The sequence below is a fragment of the Triticum aestivum genome, chromosome 6B (assembly GCF_018294505.1).
Source record: "Triticum aestivum cultivar Chinese Spring chromosome 6B, IWGSC CS RefSeq v2.1, whole genome shotgun sequence".
Taxonomy (NCBI): Eukaryota; Viridiplantae; Streptophyta; class Magnoliopsida; order Poales; family Poaceae; genus Triticum; species Triticum aestivum.
The window spans coordinates 7,394,291-7,415,449 of record NC_057810.1 but is presented as its reverse complement, the minus strand read 5'-3'; the positions used below and the strand labels follow the sequence as shown (position 1 = coordinate 7,415,449).

General features: G+C 44.6%; 1 protein-coding gene across 1 annotated transcript; it reads left to right on the top strand.

Annotated features, from left to right (window-relative positions):
• The first annotated feature begins 19,239 nt into the window (after window positions 1–19,239).
• LOC123133078 (pheromone-processing carboxypeptidase KEX1-like) lies at window positions 19,240–20,503 on the top strand. Its single transcript, XM_044552618.1, has 2 exons — window positions 19,240–19,707; window positions 20,186–20,503. Exons 1-2 carry the CDS (start codon window positions 19,244–19,246, stop codon window positions 20,220–20,222), a joined length of 501 nt encoding a protein of 166 aa, XP_044408553.1. The 5' UTR covers window positions 19,240–19,243; the 3' UTR covers window positions 20,223–20,503.
• Window positions 20,504–21,159: the final 656 nt, after the last annotated feature.

Here is a 21,159-nt window from a genome sequence, read left to right as displayed (position 1 = left end):
AGTGAGCCACTGACCCTTCTCCCCCTCTCCGTTCTAGCTCTCGTGCATCGTACGCGCCGCCTCGAGTTCGCCCGCACACACCGCCGCCTGTGCTCGCCGCCGACGAGTCTTCGGCCATCTAATGGTCCAGTCGTCATGCCCAGATTCCTCCCCACGCCACGTAGAGCACGTACGTGCCCCGCATGAGCCACCTTGACCGCCACAACGATAACCCCGAGCTCACCCGAGCTCCGGCGACCGCCAAGGTCGATGCCGGCGATGACTCCGGCCACCCCAAGCCCAACCACCTACACCACTCGACGCGGACGAGTGCCTGCGTCACGTAGATGCCCTCCGTCGGCCAATTGGTCACCGGAGGAGGAAACCCGCACCCTTCCGCCGTCCCTGGCCTTGCCGGCGATGAGTCGTTGACCGGGTCTGGCGGGTTTGACCCCTCTTGACCGTGGTTTGACTTTCCCCCTGACTCATTAACGTGTGGGCCCCAGGCCACTAACTAAACTAGGTTAGTATTAGCTTAACGCTAACTAAACTTAGTTAGTTTAACTAACTGCTGACACATGGGACCCACTGGTCAGTTTGACCTGGACCGCCCCGATGACCTAGTGACGTCACAGTGATTCTATGCTGATGCAATATGTATTTTCTGGATTTAACTTTTTATAGGAAATTCCAGAAATTGTTGCAAACTTCTAAAAATCATAGAAAATCAACCGTAGCTCCAAATCAAATAAATTATATATGAAAAATGATCAGAAAAACCCAATCTATCCATATGTATTGGTTTCATGCATGTTTAAACAATTTAACCTTGCTGTTTAGATGAAACAAGTTAATGCACTAATATAACCTCTTAAAATGGGTTTGCATTTGAATCTTTGATTCAAATGGACTCATCTCAATCTGTTCTAGCTTGCATTAGCCCAAAACACATTCATATTGCCATGTCATAGCATGCATCATATTGTGCATTGCGTTGATCGTGTTGCTTCTCTGTTTGTCGGTGTTGTTCCCCCTCGGTAGATGTTGTACCGACGTTGTGATCGTTGACACTGATGAAGACTCAATGCTATCTTCAGAAGTGCCAGGCAAGCAAAACCTTCTTGTTCATTCCGATACAATCCTACTCTCTCGATCCTGCTCTCTTTTACTGCATTAGGACAACAACGAATCATCTGTTATTTGTTGCGGTAGCTGAACCCCTTTATCCTCTGCATGACCTGTTATTGCCACAGTAAATAGATGAAACCCACTAGCATGAGTAGGAGTTGTTTGAGCCCTGTTGTGCCTACTCATTCATGCTTGTTTGTCATGCCTGCTACTTCTTAGAGTTGAGTTAGGTCTGATTCATCGGGGATGAATCAGAGGTGTGTGAACAAGTACTACTGTGTGTGAGCTAAGTGTGTGAACATGATTTGGTAAAGGTAGCGGTGAGAGGCCATGTAGGAGTACATGGTTGGTTGTCTCATTGAAGCCGTCCTTAGGAACTGAGTTATGTGTTTGTGATCCATGATTCAGCTACTACCATGCATTGGGCCCTGAAATATGACCCCGCTCGACTTCTTAATCACCCTTGTCCTCTGTCCAGGAGTTGTAAGTAGTTTCTGGTGTTTGTAGTATGTTGGAGGCCGTGCGCAGCGCTGACCGGAGGGGTGGGCTGTGATGCGGTAGGCACATGGCACGGTGTAGCGGGCGCCCGTTTGGTGTCTCGGGAACCCTGCACACATCGTTCGGGGCCGTATGTGGAAACTTCGGTCGGACTCCCTGCGGATGGAACCTGAATAGGTGATAAACCTGGACTAGAGACTTGAGTGTTTAGGTAGGTCGTGGTCTACACCCACGTCGGCTTTCGCTTGAAGTCTGCCGAGCACATGTCGTGTGCAGAGCTAAGTGGTGGAAACATGTATGAAGAAGTACACCCCTGCAGGGTTAACATCATCTATTCGAATAGCCGTGTCAGCGGTAAAGGAGTTCTGGGTTGCCTATAACAGTTCATAGACAAGTGAAAGTGGACACTCTAAAATGCGCAGGATAAGCGTGAGTGCTATGGATGGCGTTCTTGTAGGGTGATGGGAGCGAATCCATAGTGGTGTATTGATATGGTGAATATGTGGACTCGTGTGCGCCACCTCAAAAGAGTGAATTGCAGTCGTAGTTCAGGATAGCCACCGAGTCAAAGCTGGCTTGCTGCAGTTAAACCCCATCATCCCCTTTGTTGAAAATGATGCATATGTAGTTAGTTCTGATGTAAGTCTTGCTGGGTACATTTGTACTCACGTTTGCCTATTTTATGTTTTTGCAGGGAGACGTCAGTCTTGCTAGTAGTTCCGCGTGGTCTTCGACGTTTAGCTTGTTACTTCAGCTACGATCTTGTGCCCTCGGCAGGATCTGGTAGTTAGTCGGGCTTCTCAGCCTTTTTCATTTGTAGTTGTCTGTACTCAGACATGTTTGAGCTTCCGCTTGTGCTTGACTTGTATGCTCTGAATGTTGGGTCGTGAGACCCATGTTTGTAATATCTCGCTCCTCGGAGCCTGTTGAATAAATACTTGAGTTGTAGAGTCATGTTGTGATGCCATGTTGTATTTGCACATATCGAGCATATTGTGTGTATGTTATTGAAATGCTTGGTATGTGTGGGATCTGACTATCTAGTTGTTTATCCTTAGTAGCCTCTCTTACCGGGAAATGTCTCCTAGTGCTTCCACTGAGTCATGGTAGCTTGCTACTGCTCTGGAACACTTAGGCTGGCCGGCATGTGTCATTTTTCGTTCCTGTGTCTGTCCCTTCAGGGAAATGTCACGCGATGAATCCCGGAGTCCTGTTAGCTCGCTATAGCCCGGTTCACCGGAGTCCTGCTAGCCCAATGCTATAGCCTGGATTCACTCGCTGATGATCGACACGTTCGATGCTGGGTCATGGATGCCTGTCCCTATAAGTTTGTGCCACTTTGGGTTTACGACTAGCCATGTCAGCCCGGGCTCCTTATCATATGGATGCTAGCGACACTATCATACACTACTAGGGAAAACCCTAGTAGTAGCGCGGGTTTTGAGGCTAGCAGCAGCGCGGGTGGCCGCGCTACTAATAAGGCGCTACAGCTAACTCATAGTAGTAGCACGGCACTAACCCGCGCTACTACTGTTGACGATATCAGCAGCGCTTTTAGTGAACGCGCTACTATTAACTAGCTGTAGCGATTTCTCCATCCCTCGCTACTGCTATATCTTTCATCATTTTCCCACTACCCCTTCCCCTTTCAGTTCTCCTTTCAGATACTAGATACTAGATACTGCTAGTAGATATCAAATTCATAAACCATTACTAGGTAGTACTCCCTTCGTTCCAAATTACTCGTCGTGGTTTTAGCTCAAACCTCGACGAGTAATTTGGAACGAAGGGAGTACTAGATAACAATTTCATGCATAGTCAACATGCATCCTCAAGCAGTACAAGGTCATATGAACGGCCATCATCATATGTAGTTCTAGATGATATCGACGACGATCATCATATGTAGTTCTAGATGATATAGCCACACACACATATGTAGTTCTAGATGATATAGCCACACACACATATGTAGTTCTAGATGGTATCAAAGAGAATCATCATCCTCAAGCCTGGGCGGTTGGTGTTCCTGATAGTAATTAGGATGGCCTGTCCAACATGAAGATTCTTGCCACCGAGGAATTTCTTCCACCCAACCGAGTTTAAGTGTGTGCGACCGTCTGTGTCCACGCGGTAAGTACAGGTTGTGACGGATCCCCTTGCAGTAAGGCGTAGTCCAGCTGAGCCTTCTTCATCAGGCTCGATACCATAACTCACATATATGCTCTTTGCCAATTTCTGAATAAGAAAAACATATCAATTAATAAATAGCCTCGCTAATAAGTACATATGGATTATCTACACTATTAATAGTTTCCTTAGATTCTACACTAATAAGCATGTGATCGAACTCTACACTAAAACATATCATCGACTAGATTCCACACAACATACCATATCATTGGACTGTACACTAAGTAATTCACACTATTAATTTGCATTTGTAAGTATAACATACCATATCATGTCGATCAACCATGGTATTTGTCAAGCGGGTCACGAATGGCACCCCGACAAAGTCAGCACGTGGCGGAATTATGTCCCACAGGTTGGACACCTCCTCCTCACTCAGCCTTGTTCTTTGAGCTACAATGGCTTCATGAAGTGGGTCCTCGTCATCTTCATCGAGTGGGTCCTCATTATCTTCATCATCTTCGTCATCTTCATCATCTTCGTCATCTTCATCATCTTCCACCAGGTTGAGATAAATGACAGCTAGCTTGGGTCTTTCTGCTCGGAAGTTGAAGCTGATCAACTCACCACCAGTAAGATGCATGCGAGCGACGAAATGAGCCCATCCATCTCCTCCAATCTGCGACATATTGCGTCCTTTCTCGACCTCCATAGTGTACGACCCCCCAGGAGCCTCAAATGTCACAGTGTCTCATGTCAGCTTATTGAATTTCAACCTCACATTGCGTGGGAAGATCTGTGTAAAATAAGCAAAATGACACAATGCAGTAATGCCAACACTAAAAATAAAATAGTTATTACATTTCATCTAATTTCTTACCGCCGCATGACGAAAACTCGGCTAGAAGTAGATGCCGAACAGCTTGCCAGTTGCAAGGCTGCTGGCACATCTTGACTTGCACAGTCGACATAGTGGTGGTGGTGGTGGCACCATTCTTCCTAAAGCAATATGAGCAAAGGATTAACGATCAACTAAATCAAAATGTTCTAAGTGAACTAAATCAACTAGCCTACTAAATCAACTAAATCAAAATGTTCTAAGTGAACTAAATCAACTAGCCTACTAAATCAACTAAATCAAAATGTTCTAAGTCAACTAAATCAACTAGCCTACTAAATCAACTAAATCAAAATGTTCTAAGTTAACTAAATCAACTAGCCTACTAAATTAACTAAATCAAAATGTTCTAAATCAACTAAATCAACTAGCCTAATAAATCAACTAAATCAAAATGTTCTAAATCAACTAAATGAACTAGCCTACTAAATCAACTAAATCAAAATGTTCTAAGTCAACTAAATTAACTAAATGAATTAGCCTACTAAATCAACTAAACCAAAATGTTCTAAGTCAACTAAATCAACTAGCCTACTAAATCAACTAAATTATATCAACTAAATCAAAATGTTGCATATGAGCAGGAGGGAGAAGGAGGGGCGACTCGAGGAGGGAGAAGAGAGTAGGATGGAGGAGGAAGGCGGAGCGAGGAGGGGCCGACCGGCGCGGCCAGTTGAGGGAGGACGGAGGAGGAAGGCGGAGCGAGGAGGGGCCGACCGGCGCGGCCAGTTGAGGGAGGACGGAGGAGGAAGGCGGAGCGAGGAGGGGCCGGCCAGCGGTGAGTGGAGATGGAGGACGGAGGAGGAGGCCGGTACCGAGTCCAGCAAGGAGGAGGAGGTGACGGCGCGCGGCGCAGACGGAGGAGGGGGCAACGGGGCCGGGTGGACCGGCGCGCGGCGCAGACGGAGAGGATTGAGTGGCTGTGTGTGAGTGGATCGGAATGGAGGAGATGGGGAGATGAATGCTTAGCAGTAGCGCGCTTTAGGGAAATACGCTACTGCTAAGCTATCTAGCAGCAGCGCCTTTCACAATAAAGCGCTACTGCTACGTGTCAGCATGTAAAAATAGACTTTGTTCAATATATCAAAAATACATTGATCATCAACGATCTTTTTGTGTACAATCTGATTTGTCAATATGAGTCCTCACCGGTTTAGGAACAGGTGAAGACTCATATTGCAGCCACAAATTCTACACATAGAGTTCAATGAAGATCAAGTGCTTGTCAAAGTTTGAGAAGTAACATATTTAAGGTGGTAGAAACTCTCTTCACGGAGCGAGGTGGGACTAAATTTTTGTAGGAAACTTAGCAGTAGCGCTTATCTGGGAAATGCGCTGCTACTATGCTACGTAGCAGCAGCACGCGTCGCTATAACGCGTTGCTGCTATAACTAGCCTCGCGGCGGCCTCGTAGGAATTATAGCAGCAGCGCGTCTTTGAGAGGAAGCGCTACTGCTATATTTGTCTCAGCGGCGAGTTTCGTCTGTGCGCGCTACTGCTAGTTAGCAGCAGCGAGTTATTTTGAAGCGCGCTGCTGATAAGATTCTGTGTATAGGCTTTTCCCTAGTAGTGATATACATGTGCCAAAAGGCGCAAACGGTCCCTGGCAAAGGTAAGGCGACACCCGTGGGAATACCGTGCGTGAGGCCGCAAAGTGATACGAGGTGTTACATGCTAGATCGATGTGGCATTGAGTCGGGATCCTGACACTTTCCATGGCAGGTTCTTATCAAGAAATACCTTATTTTGTATGATGAATTTACCGTGTGTGAGAAAAAAAAATGAAAATCAAATATGAACAAGAAAATTGCCATGTCAGATTCATATTGAAACTTGCCATGGCAGAAAAATTCATGTAAGCTAAAGTGCCATGATTTGAAAACCAAATTTGCCATGATCAATAAACTAATTTTGCAATGATTTGTAAACTAAATTTGCCATGAACCAATAAACTAACATTTTCCATGATCAATAAACCAAATTTGTATCAAAACTTGGCATGGCAGGTTTGTATCAAGTATTGCCGTCTTTTGGTATGATGAATTTGCCATGTGTGTAAAACACACAAAAAGTTGAAAATCAAAAGTATGCATGAGAAAATTGCCATGGCAGATTCGTATCAAAACTTGCCATGGAAAATTCGTATCAAGAATTGTCGTGTGTTTGTATGATGAATTTGCCGTGTATGGAAAAACACAAAAAGTGGAAAAATCAAGTATGAACATGAAAATAGCCATGTGAGATTCATATCAAAACTTGCGACGACAAAAATTGTGTAAAATAAATTTGCCATGATTTGAAAACTAGATTTGCCAGGATCAATAAACTAAATTTGCCATGATTTGTAAACTAAATTTGCCATGATCAATAAACCAAAATTGCCATGATCAATAAACTAAATTTGCCATGATCAATAAATTAAATTTTCCATGGTTAAGTGAGAAAAAAACATAAAGATTGTCATGGGAGTGTTACAAAAAAACGCCTACATTTGCCACGTTTAGTATACAAAAAATCTTGTGAATTTGCCGTGTGAATTTAGAAAAAATGTTTCTAAGTTTGCCATGTGTAGACAAAACTTGACATGTGAACATTACAGGAAAAAAAATGCCATTTGACAAGTTTTAAATATTGTCATGTCAAATATTCCCCATGTAGTTTGCCATGTGATAATTACTAGATTTGCCATGGTATAATTAAAGTATTTGCCATGTTTGGAAAATTGCCATAGTGCTATATTTGTGTGGCCACCTCTAAAATAGTTTACGTGTTATATTTTGTACAATTTGAGATGGATGATGTGAAAGCAAAGTGTTATGAGTTTGCCATGTGCAAATATAAGTTGCCATGTGCGAAGATAGTAGTTTGCCATGTTCTTGAACTAATTTGTAGTTGCCATGGCAACATTCTTCTGATAGATATGGCAAAAGAATGTAGAAATTTGCCATGGCAAAAGTAGAGTAAACATTTGCCATAGAAAATGAAGTAAGTTTTCCATGCTACAAACGATGTCTAGTCATAGTGATTTGCCATGGTATAAGAAATTAAATGATGTCTAAAATTCATGAAAAATGATAGAAAAAAATGAGTATCAATTGTAACAAGTTGCCATGGCAACTTGTTATAATTTTTGAGTTGCATCGTAGCGTAGTTTGACTTTACATGGCAAAAACATATTTTAGTTGACATTAACTATACATTTGGTAGTGCTATGAACTATAATTTGTAAATTTGTCATGAAATTTGGTTAATTAGCATCACATCAGACTAATTAGAAAAATCTATAAATAAACTACATATAGCATGATCGACTGAAAATTGGATCTCACAGATTTGCATCGTATATATAAGAATCGAGAACAGTGCATCCCCTTCAGTGAGGAGCTGTGAAGTTACCTAAACATGTACTGCATGCTTTATTAACAAAATAACTCAATCAACAGGGTAAAAACCGGCCTTGCAGGCAAAGAAAGTGGCCAGAATTTAGATAATTGTGCCCTGACCAAATATCCCCTGTGGTTCTATCTCCTATTTTCCCAGTCATCTGAATATAAAGACATAAATAAGACGCAAACATGCATAAGCTCTTGATTAACATCATCATCCAGCTTCTTGACTTGGTCTCGAATCTCCAAATTAGCACACAACAAAAACAAGTGCTCGTTTACCTGCGTGAGTGAAAGGTGTCTCCGTCGTCATGGCTTTGGCAAAGTAGGACGTCCAAGTCAATGGTGGCATGTACAACAGAAACGCCCTCCATCGCCTCTGCTTGACTACAGTTAATTCTGAAACATTTTTAGATGGATTGCATCAAATGGGAACCTGAAGAATTGAGGCGAAATTGATAAATGGCACCTCACGTACCATTGAAGAACTGTGGGAACTTGACAGGAAGTACCACCGTCTCTTGCGGCGCCTGACGGGGATCCCCTCTGTATTGGAGACGAACCCCGTGAGCCTGGTGTCGATGGCGTCGTGCAGCCATGGCGCCACCGCAGCTCGACCCTGCCGTCCCACCAACTCCGACCAGCAACGCCGCCGCGACCTGGCTCTCCAAACCAAATCCATCCAACTTGCTGAAGCCCAGGCGTGCACAGCCTCACCAACTCCCTATTGTCTTCCCCATCCTCCTCATGAGCTCGGCTTGGGGCGGCGACGGCGAGCTCGGAGGGGACCCGGGAAGCAGCACGACGACCTTCGGTCTGATTCCGGCCAGATCCGCCCCGTGCACCACCGGCAGCACCTGCTACATCGCCGACTGATTCCCTTCGGCGCTCCCCTGCTCTGAGATGCTAGGGGCCGCCGCGGTCGCCGGCGCGTCCGCGAGAACAGACAATAGCCCATTCCGTCGAGCTCAGCGGCGAGCCTCGCCATCTGCCGCTCCACTACTAGCTCCCATCACGCATACACTCAATCTCGCGCTGGAAATCCGTGGACTGCGGGCTTCAGCCGGAGCACGAACAAGGCTGGGGGCGGAGATCGAACCCCAGCAGCAGCCGCCCGCGCGTCCTTCCTTCTCCGGTACGCCTTCCATCGCCGTCGGCCGGATCCACCACCGCCCGCCACTGCTCGGGGCCTCCGTCCGCCTCCGCTCGGGGCTGCCGTCAGCCGCTGCCCGGGCTATAGTGTGTGTGACGTGCGGGTAGGTGGGGAAAAAAGGTGAGGCAGAGTGGGGGGAGAAGAACGCGAGATCGGGAGTGAGGCGTGCGGCACAGATTGTCGCGGCCCGCACGCGGCTGTGGGATGATGTGGCGACGTACAATGCTCTAAAAATCGTGCAAACTGATCCAACCATAGATGAGGCGTTCAGGCGGGATGCTACGCACCACACGTGTGGGCGTTAGTATTTTCCTAATTTAATTGTCTGCTAAAGTATATTTACAAAAATAAACATTAACAATAAAATGAACAATAAAATGGTAGGTAAATCATGATAAATGCGTAAAAACCATTTGTAAGCCCTTTGCAGCGCACATATATTTATTTAATGTATAAAGAAATTAGCGCACATTACCAGATGTGTTTGTAGCTTACGGTGAGGAGAGTGGTAGTCCATAGATAGGGGAGTATGGTTGTTCCTCTTTATTTATCTACTACTTGTGAGGGAAAGATGATGATACTTTTTTATTTCAAAACTTTTCTTTCACACGCATCGACCGACCGTGCATTGTACAATTTTTCTAAAAAATTAAGATTCTATAGATCTGATGGGTGAGAAGGAAGAGCTAGCTATAGTTCAAGCCTTCAAGGAGAGGCTGCTTCGGGTGCCGGAGCCAAGGGGCACTCCTTCTTGCATATCTTCATCGTCGCGTAGCAATATTCATCACCTGCCAAGCAGCAGTAGCACAATGGTATGTCGAGTTTGCAGAATGACGAGTCTTTCTTGTAGGCGCACAGCCCATTGGGCAAACTAATCTTCTCGTCGCCTCCGCCGTCGATGATCTGGCCTGAACGAAAACAGATGATTAAATAAGATTGAAAGCAGGGTGATTGATCCATGATTAAGAAAGAAGCAACACAAGCAATCGTTGAAAATGTGGATCTTACATCGTGCATTGGTGGCGAGGAGGAGGCATACGGTGAGAAGAAGCGCAACCATGCGGATGCTGGTCATGTGGTTGTTCATCATGTGTTGTGTATGCTGATGAGTGAGGACGGTGAAGTGATCAGACCGATGGACTGGAGCACTGCCTATAGGCGTACGTATATCTTGTACTTGTACTACGACGAGATGCTCGCTCCATGGAGGGATAAATGGTCTTCATGGGTACAGAGAGAATGGAAACTGATCTTCTGTGTTATGGTCGAATCAAATGATCAAATCAGCCGCGATTGTCTGCCATGTTTACACCTGTATCTATCCAACGTATAACTTGCCTTTTCTACCAACGATTATCTTGCAAATTACGACCTTCTCCCTGCAATTATCTTAGAGCATCTCCAACAGCCGCGCTTCGCGCCGCCGCTAAAAACTAGTATGGCGCGCGCGCTTCGGCTGGTTTAGCGTGGCCGCCAACGCTGGCTCCAGCAGCCGCGCTATAATGCAGCGCGCGCGCCGCTCCAGCAGTGCGCAAAAATACAGGGCGCGTGACACACACAAACCACATATACATTTCAAATAAAAGTAAAAATGATCAAACAAACAAAATAAATCAACAATAAATAGTTCAATTTCGTTATTACAACCCAAACAAATAGTTTAGTACAACAAATACTACAATAAACACACCAAATAGTTCATGAACAATACAATGTCGAATGCAGAAATCATGCTCTTTGTCGTCCATTCCATGCCCACCACTCTTCAGTCAGATCCTTCTGAAGTTCATTGTGCGTTGCGGGACGCCGAGTGGCATTGATAGGAGGCAACAAAACGGGCTACCCTTTCAGCCCTCCGTCGCACTCGCGCGGGATGTCCCAAGAGCTCATACTGTGAGTAGTCTAAATCTTGGCCACGTCATTCTCGATGATCATGTTGTGCATGATCACACAAGCGTGCATGATGTACCAAAGCATTTTTTGATCCCAAAATCTAGCCGGTCCTCTCACAATAGCAAATTGGGCTTGCAAAATCCCAAATGCTCTATCCACATCTGATGTGGCATGTCCTACTGCAAATATGACTAATACACAGGTCATGTTGCCTACGTCGGTCAATGACAAGGGGATGCAGGCGACTTCGGCAGTCATCAACAAAGGGGTACAAACGGAGGATATTATGAGTGAGGAGACGACAATGCATATGGATGAAGCGAACGTTGAAAAGAAAATTAACCAAAACGAGGATTAGAATATTATGGAGGAGATGACACATTTTAGCAAAGGTAAAGATGGAACCTTGCGTATTCTATGTGGTCCTGGATTTACGCCAATTATACCTAAAGAAAGAGTGCGTGTCAAATGTGAGAGCAATTCTAAATTAGAGGAGTTCATGCAAGTGCATGCACGCACAAAACTAGGAAATAGTTGCTTGTTTCCTAACCAACATGCAACAGGATATCATGCACGCATTTGGAGAAATAATCGGACGTGGAAGCCATGGAGAATAAGAAGGAAAAGCCCTGCATGCAACGGATTTATTAGTTTTATTACACGGAACATACAAACTCCCGAACTGCGTGTGCTAGAAAATAGGAGGAGAAGGAGCCTACACGTACGTGGAGATATGTTTCCATATCGGCCAGCAATGTACGTTTGGAAAATTAAAACAAAGGTAGCAGATCAAAACGGCCAGGATTTCGGTTGCACTCCAAATCACGCAGGGGAAACTAAATCAGGTACGTATACGAGATATGGCCTGTGTGCCTTGTTTAGGCCGAACTCATCTGAGTCGGTTTATATATATATATATATATATATATATATATATATATATATATATATATATATATATATATATATATATATTATTTGTGATCGAGACTCGAAGGATTAGGTTATTTTCTTTAGAGTTTAGACAGACTGTGAAGCGGCCCTCTGGGTGTTCATCTTATTTATTATTGTGAGATTTTCTATCAAGAAAATTACACTTTGGCGAGAGGATTCTCGTGATCGAGAGTTTGCTAGCTATTGGCTTGAGGTCCATCGGCGACGACGGATTGCGTGCTGGTGACGTCTACGTTGACGAGAGGTGCCTTGTTTGTCGAGGTATTGCTAGTCAGTTTTTGTTATCATAGTTTCAGGTTGCGTGTATCGCTCGCATAATTGGAAACTCTTATCAGTGAAATTTAGTGCGGTTGTTGCATCGTGAAAGATCGGGCCAAATTAGCGGCGCGTCCGAGGTCGTGCCCTCATCAACATCTTTTCTAGCCGCCGCCTGAGCATTGTGGAAATCAAGATTTTTCTTACCTTCCGGCTTTTTCAACGGCTTCACGAAGGTTTGCCACTTTGGATAGATGCCATCCGCTAAATAATAGCCATAGTTGTACGTACGGCCATTTGCTACAAACTGCACCGGTGGCAACTCACCATTTGCAATCTTATTCATCAGTGGTGACCGGTTGACAACATTGATGTCATTCAAAGATCCAGGCATTTCAAAGAATGCATGCCAAATCCAAGTCTCCTGATCGGCCACCGCTTCAAGGATTATAGTGGACCCCTTTTTTTGGCCGTGGAATTGCCCATGTCATGCCTTTGGACAATTCTTCCAACTCCAATGCATGCAATCTATTGAGCCAAGCATGCTAGGAAAGCCACGAGGATAGGCGGGATAAGCGCCGGAACAGTCGCCGGGGGGCGCGGGCGGCGGCGGCGGCACGGGGATAGGCGGGGGAAGCGCCGGAACGGTCGCCGGGGGGTGCGGGCGGCGGCGGCGGCGCGGCTGGATGGGGGTGGAAGTGGGAGACGAGAGAGTGCGGCGCGAGTGCTCGAGTGTGCCGCGTCCGGAAGCGGGCGCCCCAAATACACCGCGCGGGATAGCGTATCCGACCGCGCGCCCAACTCGTTATAGCGCGCGCGCCGTTTTTGCGCGTCCGCTGGAGCCACCCGCCGCATTGCGCGCACGCTAAAATGGCCTAATTTGCGGCGTGACGCTAGTTTAGGGCGGCTGTTGGAGATGCTCTAACAAGTTACAACCATCCTCTCGTAAAAAAGAAAAAAACTACAATCATCCTGCATATGCAAAACCCGTCTTGCATGAATCGACGCTGATGAGCGGCAGCGGCAACAACGTGGAGTGGACATGGATGGCTGGTATGGTATTATAAATTTTCTACTATACTTAAACGACAAGCAGAATAGAATGGTGCCATATATATACATCAATGTGCATTCAGGTATTGTACGTGCATTCTAGGGAATTTGTGGTTTGCGTTTTCCTTCAATGTGCTCATATAATTTTGAAATGTATTCGGATGTTTTATTTATTTTTTTGTATAAATATGTGTTCGTGCCTTCTTAAAAATGCTTTTGTAATTTTGAAAGTGTTTGTGCATTTTAAATTGTTTGTGTAGATTTGAAAAAGTGTTTCACATATAAAAAAAATGTTGATATAATTTAAAGAATTTCACCCTTTTTAAACATGAAGTTATAAAAGGTTTTCCCGTGTTTGAAAAAGAGTCCACAATGTAAAAATTACTCGTGCAGTTTATTAAAGCCTCTAGTTTCGAATGTTCACCTGTTCAGAAAAATAGCGTTCTTGCATTTTAAAAAATATGTAATTTAAAACTGAGTGGGAGTATGAGTTACGGTGTATAGTTCTGTGCAGGGTGGCAGCCCTCATGGCCAGCTTAATGAGATTAGTATATAATGTTTTTAAGTATTTCCTTACGCTGGCAGCATTCAATGAAAAGTTTGTCATGATGTGACCGATATCACCACCTATTGATTGACCATGCTTGAATGCAATCCGATCAGATGTATGTTGCGGCCATTGTTGGCGAGGGCGGAAGGAGCATAAGAGGGGACAAGGGTGGGGGCGGCGTACTGAAATAGTGGGCGTGGATCAGTGGAAGGTCTTAAACCCTGCTTACTGGGTTAAAGGCATGAGATTTTTTCTCCCAATGCAAGACAAGGTGTGTATTTCCATATATGATACTGAAGTACAAAGCATTTTACAGTCTATCGTTCGTGACCGCATACATCACCCATGAATGAAGTTTCCCCAACAAAGTTAGCCCATTGATATAATTGCTCTCCTCCTCAATGTTCCTGAAACAAAGTTAGACCATCGACTCACCGACGATCTTGAGTACTTCACATGGTTGATCGCCAGTAGGGTGGCATTGTGGTATTCTTGGCTTACCGCTACTGAGAGGTGTCACACCAATTCTATGTTGCCATCATGGTCACACATGGCTCGGGGACGTGGTTGAAGGTGAGGGAGATGGGGCTGGAGCTAGAGGGAGGTAGATGAGAGGGAAGGAGCTAGTCACGACGGGGACAACAAAAATTGTAGCGGTAAAGGCATCTAGTGAGGCAGACGAGAAAAATAGGTGCTAATAGCCTAATGGGCACCTGCGTGTAGTACATGCCACATACAATCAAATTGAGTACTCGAGAAGCACACATGTGGATGCCCATCCTCAGCTCAAGTAATTCACATCTTCTCTGTTTGTCAAATTCGATACACAAGAAACTAAGCACACCATCCGATATGTCCTAAATATGTTATGTCGAGTAGTGTTTCTGAAACATACAAACTTAATCATTAGATATGTTTTTTTCTATATATAGTTTATTTCTAAGGAACCGGCAAACTCTGATTCATGGCGATTGATGTTTCCTCCATAGGAAGCATAGGCCTTGTGCTAGTTAAGTACAAAGACGAAAACATAGTAAATTAAATAATATGTTATGATAAAATAAAACCTAAATAAAAAGTTATCGCGGCAACATTGTCTCGAATATTGTTTCTTACTCATTCATTCGTCGGTTCTGGACTGTCGCAATACCAGATAATTGCTAAACAAATTCATGTGAAAGATCTATTTTGCAGCAATTCCACGCAACAAACCGTTTAGTTTGAAAGCTTTCCGCGGGATAATATAAATCCACTTATTGCACATAGTTCCATGAGTATAATTGTAAGACATATGTAAGTTAGAATTAACCGAACAATAACTCAACAAGGAAGCACACATATAATGGAGAAGTAACACATTAATGTTCTATAAACTCTGTGCATAACCGGTGATATTGACAAAACAAAACTTAGCTAGAATATATCGAAGATATATATGTAAAAGACAGATAGATGCCACTGACAAAGGCAGAACCTTGCAAACATAGTTGGATCATGGATCGTATAACAAAACCGATTTGAAGGTATATCAGACATATTAGTAGACTTGGATTTAAGAGTTGTTGGTGTCAGAGTCCTCTTCAAACTCCCCATCGTCCGAGTGGTACTCTGAGTAGTCTGAGTCACCTTCCTGCCGAACCTCCTCCTCGAAAGCAGCTATCTCCTCTTGCCCTTGCTCAAATACTGGTGGCCACCGCCTACCGATAGGTATCAAACTCCCGCAAGAACTGCCGCAGTATCCAAAAAGATATTTGAAATATGTTAGTACTACATACGAGTACCTGCTTAGTCAACTGTGAATCTTAATGCAAGAAATTTGATCAAGCAGGTACCGTTGGTTGTGGATCCATATCGCGCAATCTCCTTTGAAAAGCGATAATTTCCTGGTCGGCCTCCTCTTATGTCTTCTCGCGTCCATGAATCCGCCTAATGTTGTTGTGACCTTCTGTCTCATCCTGTCCTTCCAAAGAATCTGAGGGATCGCCTTCCAAGAACGGCTGACGGATCCGTGGAGGGAGAGCGCCCCATGGAATGGTGCATGCTCTGAGGAGCTTGGCACCAAAGCTGTTGGGGTCATTAGAGTCGGTGAATGTGATCTCGCTAGAATCCTTCCTTGCCTCTTCCCACAATTCCTTGGCCTGCGCCTGGAACTCTGCCCTTCAATTCTAAAATTGTAGTCCTCATCCACCTCCACGTAGCCCCTGGTCCGATACTCCTCCCTCCAGTCCTCTTCACCTTCGTCATCATAATCATCTTCTTCATCTTCATCATCATCCGCATCATCGTCATGCTCACCATCATTATCTTCCCCAGAAGGCTCCTCCTCGGTGAGGTCCCCGCTCCCAACCTCCCCGGACATATCGTTCCGGGCTTGTCGTCGGGCGTCGAGGCTGCACTTTAGGACCAGCGACTGCATGATGTGGTCATAGTCCAGCCGGATCTTGCCGCGCACACGGAGGTGAAGATCGATAAGGTCGTCGGAGGCTAGCTTGGCCACCCATGCGTGGGAGAGGCAACGACACCAGTTGAAGTCCCTTGGCGGCAGCCGAACGAAGATCGCCTGCAGCACACGGTCGGGAAGGAGCTGCTACTGATGTTGCACCGCCACCTCATCACCCATGGTCCGCTGGTTCGACGACGTCGATACTTTGGTCGACAATTTATTTATCTTTACATAATAGTAAAAAGAATTGGGTTTCTGTCGTCCGTCGTTTGTGGTAATTTTGCAAAAAGGCCCTTATCTTTTAGGTAATTCAACCCGCACTCCTTTTTTTAAGTGAGAAAAGGTTTCGCCCTGGATTGTAAAAAAACATGAACATACATGAGGGCGGACTCTCCTCTCTCCCTCGCCTCCAGATCCCAGCCACCAGGAGGCTTGTGACCCACGCGACCCTCAATCTCCTCTCCCCAGCGCGCCCCAACTCCTCACGAGCTATCCCTGGCTTACGAACCAAGTCTTGTGCCTGCCAATTAATAGTCCCACTCTGCTCTATTATATCAAATGCAACCAATTTAGATACATTCATGCATTACAAGATCAACAAGCCAACAAAAAGAGGATGAGATGTTCATGTTTACCCTAGAGAAATAAAGAAAGCGACCTGCCGCATGTATTATATGCGTCACCAATCGAAAATGAGCAGAGAGGAGAGGCGCATGAATCCAAAGAAAAGCACCATGCGTGACAAGCCTAATATAATAGAAAGAAAGATCTCAGCTTAATTGCCATTTGAGATAATAATCCTAAAGGAGAGAGAGAGAGAGAGAGACGAACTGAAGATACAGAGAAAATTGATGCCCATATTGATTCGTGGTACAGAGACCAGCTCATGGAAGAGAAAACCGGGGCCCAGGGGCTTTCACCGGAGGTAGCTTCGGCACTCCCACATCCGTGGCCACCGGCAGAGGAGCAGCACCACCAGACGGCCCCCGGGCGTGCTGGCCAGCCGCCAGATCTGGCGCAACCGAGCCAATTGCACACCTGCCCAGCAACCCTGGTTGCCCCAGCCACCCTCCGGGAGGAGGGGCTCCACCACCACCACTGCACGGGAGGTGGCTCCGCCTCGGCCCCAGTGCGCCGCAAAGTTTTGGATTTCGTCCGAGAAAACCGAAATTCCAGCGATTTTCGGCCATTTCGTTAGGGCCCGGTAATAGGGTGTACCGGCCCAAAAAATTCGGCCACTTTTAAACTCACAGCCCAGCCCATGATCAACTACAGCCCACACAAACCCCCCTGTGGCGGCGGCTGTGGGCAACGAAACCCTAGCGAGTGAGGCGGGGGCGCGGTGCAGCGCCGCCTCCTCCCATCCACCTCGTCTCCCTCCCTCCTAATCTCCTCCCTCCCAATCTCCTCCCTCCCAATCTCCTCCCTCCCGGTCTCTTTCCCGTCCATGGACGGTGGTGGCAGCGCCATGGAGCACGGCCGCACAACTTCGATGTCGGGGCAGGTGGGCTCGGGCGTTGAACGGCTCCACGGGAGCAGCAGCATGCGGCGCATCCAGTCGGGCTTGGGCAGTGCCCCGGCGCCGGACGCACACGCTGGTTTCCGACAAGCTGGACATGGTACTGACGTACTGTAACTATGTTCATCTAATCTTGTACATGCACGTATGCTGGCTCATCTTGCAAGATCTGTAGCTAGCTTTTCATTTGTGAAGATCTGTAGCTAGGTTCAGCATCCACACTTGCTTGATACAGGAGCACAATTGTGCATGATAGCTCACCTTGCCATGATCTGTAGTTAGCTAGATATTTAGCAAGTGTTGATGATAGCACACGTAGGCAAGTGTGGATGATAGCACACCTAGGAAGGATCTTTTACTAGCTTGTTCAGTAGCATTGTTTCTAATATCTTGTACTACCTCTCTTGATTTATTCATGCTGTCGTCAACCCTGCAACATTACTTGATGAAGAAAAAAAATCCCAATAAAATTTCAACAGCACTAACTGGTCCATAAATCCACAGTTTTTGTGTATTATATCAAGGTTCTCTTTCTGTGATTCACTCTTTGTTCAAGTGCTGACATACATGAGGACGAAAACAATGTGTACAAACATTTATCTCGGCAAAACACAGCAAGCCCTTTTACCATCAGTGGTAAATTTACAAATGGTGATCCGGATTCTGAACAAGCTAGATATTGTTTGTTAGCTTTTACATGATTCTGAATATATTAATTATGTTTAAAGTTAAAATGGTTCTAATTCTGTTTGTTAGCTTTTACCTGATTTTGTTATGCATTAAAAGTAAAAAATGTGGCAATTCCCTTTTTTCTGCCTTATTATCTTTTTACTTGATGTTATTATGCATTTAAATTTGGAATGTCGTTTATTCTGTTGTAAAAATCATGCTTTACTGTCCTGGTTCATTCTTTTTATTCCTTGCTCAATATTTAGTCATAGTATGATGCATTTTGAGTTGAAATGTTGTTTATTCTGTTGTAAACCGTCTTCTATATGGCAAGCTGCACAAGCTTGGATCTGTGCGCTACAACTTGAAGGTATGAAATATGTTTTGCCCATATGCTATTATTCACCCATCTGCCATGATTCACCTGCATACTGTTGTTTAGTAAGCATTGTTTGAAATAAAGGATGTTGTTTACTAAGTAAATGCTACTATTTATTAAAGATTGTTACTAGGTTGTTATTTAAAGTAAATGTAGATGTTTAGTTCGCAATATTTAGAGTAAAGGCTGCTGTCTAATAAGCATTGTTTTATTCATAGCGACTTTATCCATTTTATTCTTTGTACTTCGTTTTCATTGACTGATTTTGTTTTCACATTTTGAAGATACGTGCTGAAGAGGAACAAGACCCGGTGAGAGAGAACGGTAAGCAGAAGGAAGTTGATGCATGTGCAATGATCATGGATACAACCATGTTTGATGCAACAAATCCTATGATGGAATGGTTGAACGAGGATGAGGAGCATGCAATCTTGGATGGAGTTGATGCTGCTAGCGCCGTGTTTGAGAAAATACGTTTGCTTAACTCAAGTAGGAAAGTTTCTCGTCTTGCAAGGAAGGACAATGGCAGGAAAAGAAAGAGGGTAGAGGAAGAAGAGGATGACTACCATGATAGTGAGGATGATGATGAAGAAAATGAGGAGCTGGACTTGGAAATTGATGATGATGATGATAGCGATGATGATGGTGCAAGTCAATCTGATGGAGGAGATTCGTCAATGCAAGTTGAAAAGGATTTAGCAAGCCAAGTTGGAAACAACGTTGAGGTAACAAGTGATGGTAGTTTGGTGAACCGTAGATCTGAACGGGTTAGGCAACCAAGAAGGTCAAGGAGGTCACCAGCCTTTACAATTGACAAGTAAGTTCCTTGTGATGACATCAATAATTTCCCATTTATGCACTTTCTTATATTCTGTCATAAACATGTGGTGTTTGCTTTAGTCCATATGATTTTATATGTTGTTTCAATTGGGGTTGCCATCTATTAACTGTTGTTTCTGCCATCTAATTGATGTTTATATAATTCTCAATGTGTTAGTCCATATGATTCTATATGGTGTTTCAATTGGGGCTGCCATCTATGAGTTATTGCTGCCATCTACTTGTAATGTTTATATAATTCACAATGCTTTAGTCCATCTGAATTTATATGTTGTTTTAATTTGGGCTGTCATCTATGAGTTGTTTCTGCCATCTACTTGTAATATTTATATAATTCACATTGTTTCTGCCCATATGATTTTATATGTTGTTCCAATTGCGGTTGCCATCATTGAGTTGTTGTTTCTGCCATCTACTTGTAATGTTTATATAATTCACAATGCTTTAATTGCAAGGTTAAGCGGCATGGGAGCAAAAGAGCTTTTGGTTTGATGAAGACTAACGGGTGGATGAACAGGAAGTCCAAAGTGAAGGTCTCTGTTCGATTCAATACTTTTGGTGCAAGACTGAAGAGTTGAAGAACAAGAAGTCTGAATTAAACTTTCTGTTTGTATTTTGGGGTCGGCATAATTGAACTTCGAATGCCGTGTTAAATTCATCGTGGACTGTAATTCTGAACCGTTATGGGTGTTCGTTTCGACTCTTGGTAGAACTATTAAGTCGCATGTTACTCTTAGTATCTGAACTATCAAGTCACATGTTAATCTGGACTATCCTGTTGCTTTTCTAATGGTTGCTGCTCTCCGAATTGATCTACTATGCTATGGTCTGAATGGTTGCAACTGGAGTGTTGATGTTTAGTCTGATACGTAGTGATTTGATGAATAGATTCAGCTGTTTGATTTTTACATGCATATTTTGCTAAAAGTTCTGAATACTCATTTGTTGTTCTGTTGTATTTCAAAATTTTAGGCAAATTTCGCCCATTTTTCATTCATTTTTCGTTCAGTTTTCGTCCCAAAAATCAAATTTTGTTTTACGATTTTCGTCCGAGGTTTTCTGAAAAAATCCGAAAAATCCGAATTTCGCCCATTTCGTCCAGGACCGGTAAAAATCAAATCCGAAATTCTGGTGCGCCGACGAGCAGGCGACCGCCGCCCGCCCCAGCCGTAGCCAGAAAGTACACCGATGCTGTCAGCTGGGATGTGGCTCTGGCCAGCCACCGCGGCCAAGAACAGGAGAGCAACACTTGGGTGGTGAGGTGGATGGAGAAGAGGAGAGGAAGAGGAGCAACGATGGGTTGTCAGGCAGCAGGAAGAAGATGGTGGCAGAACGACGCTTGGGTGATGAGGAATGGCGATGTGTTGTGGATAAGAAGGCACGCAGTGGGCGATGACATCGATGGGAATTTGGTGCATGTTAATTTTTT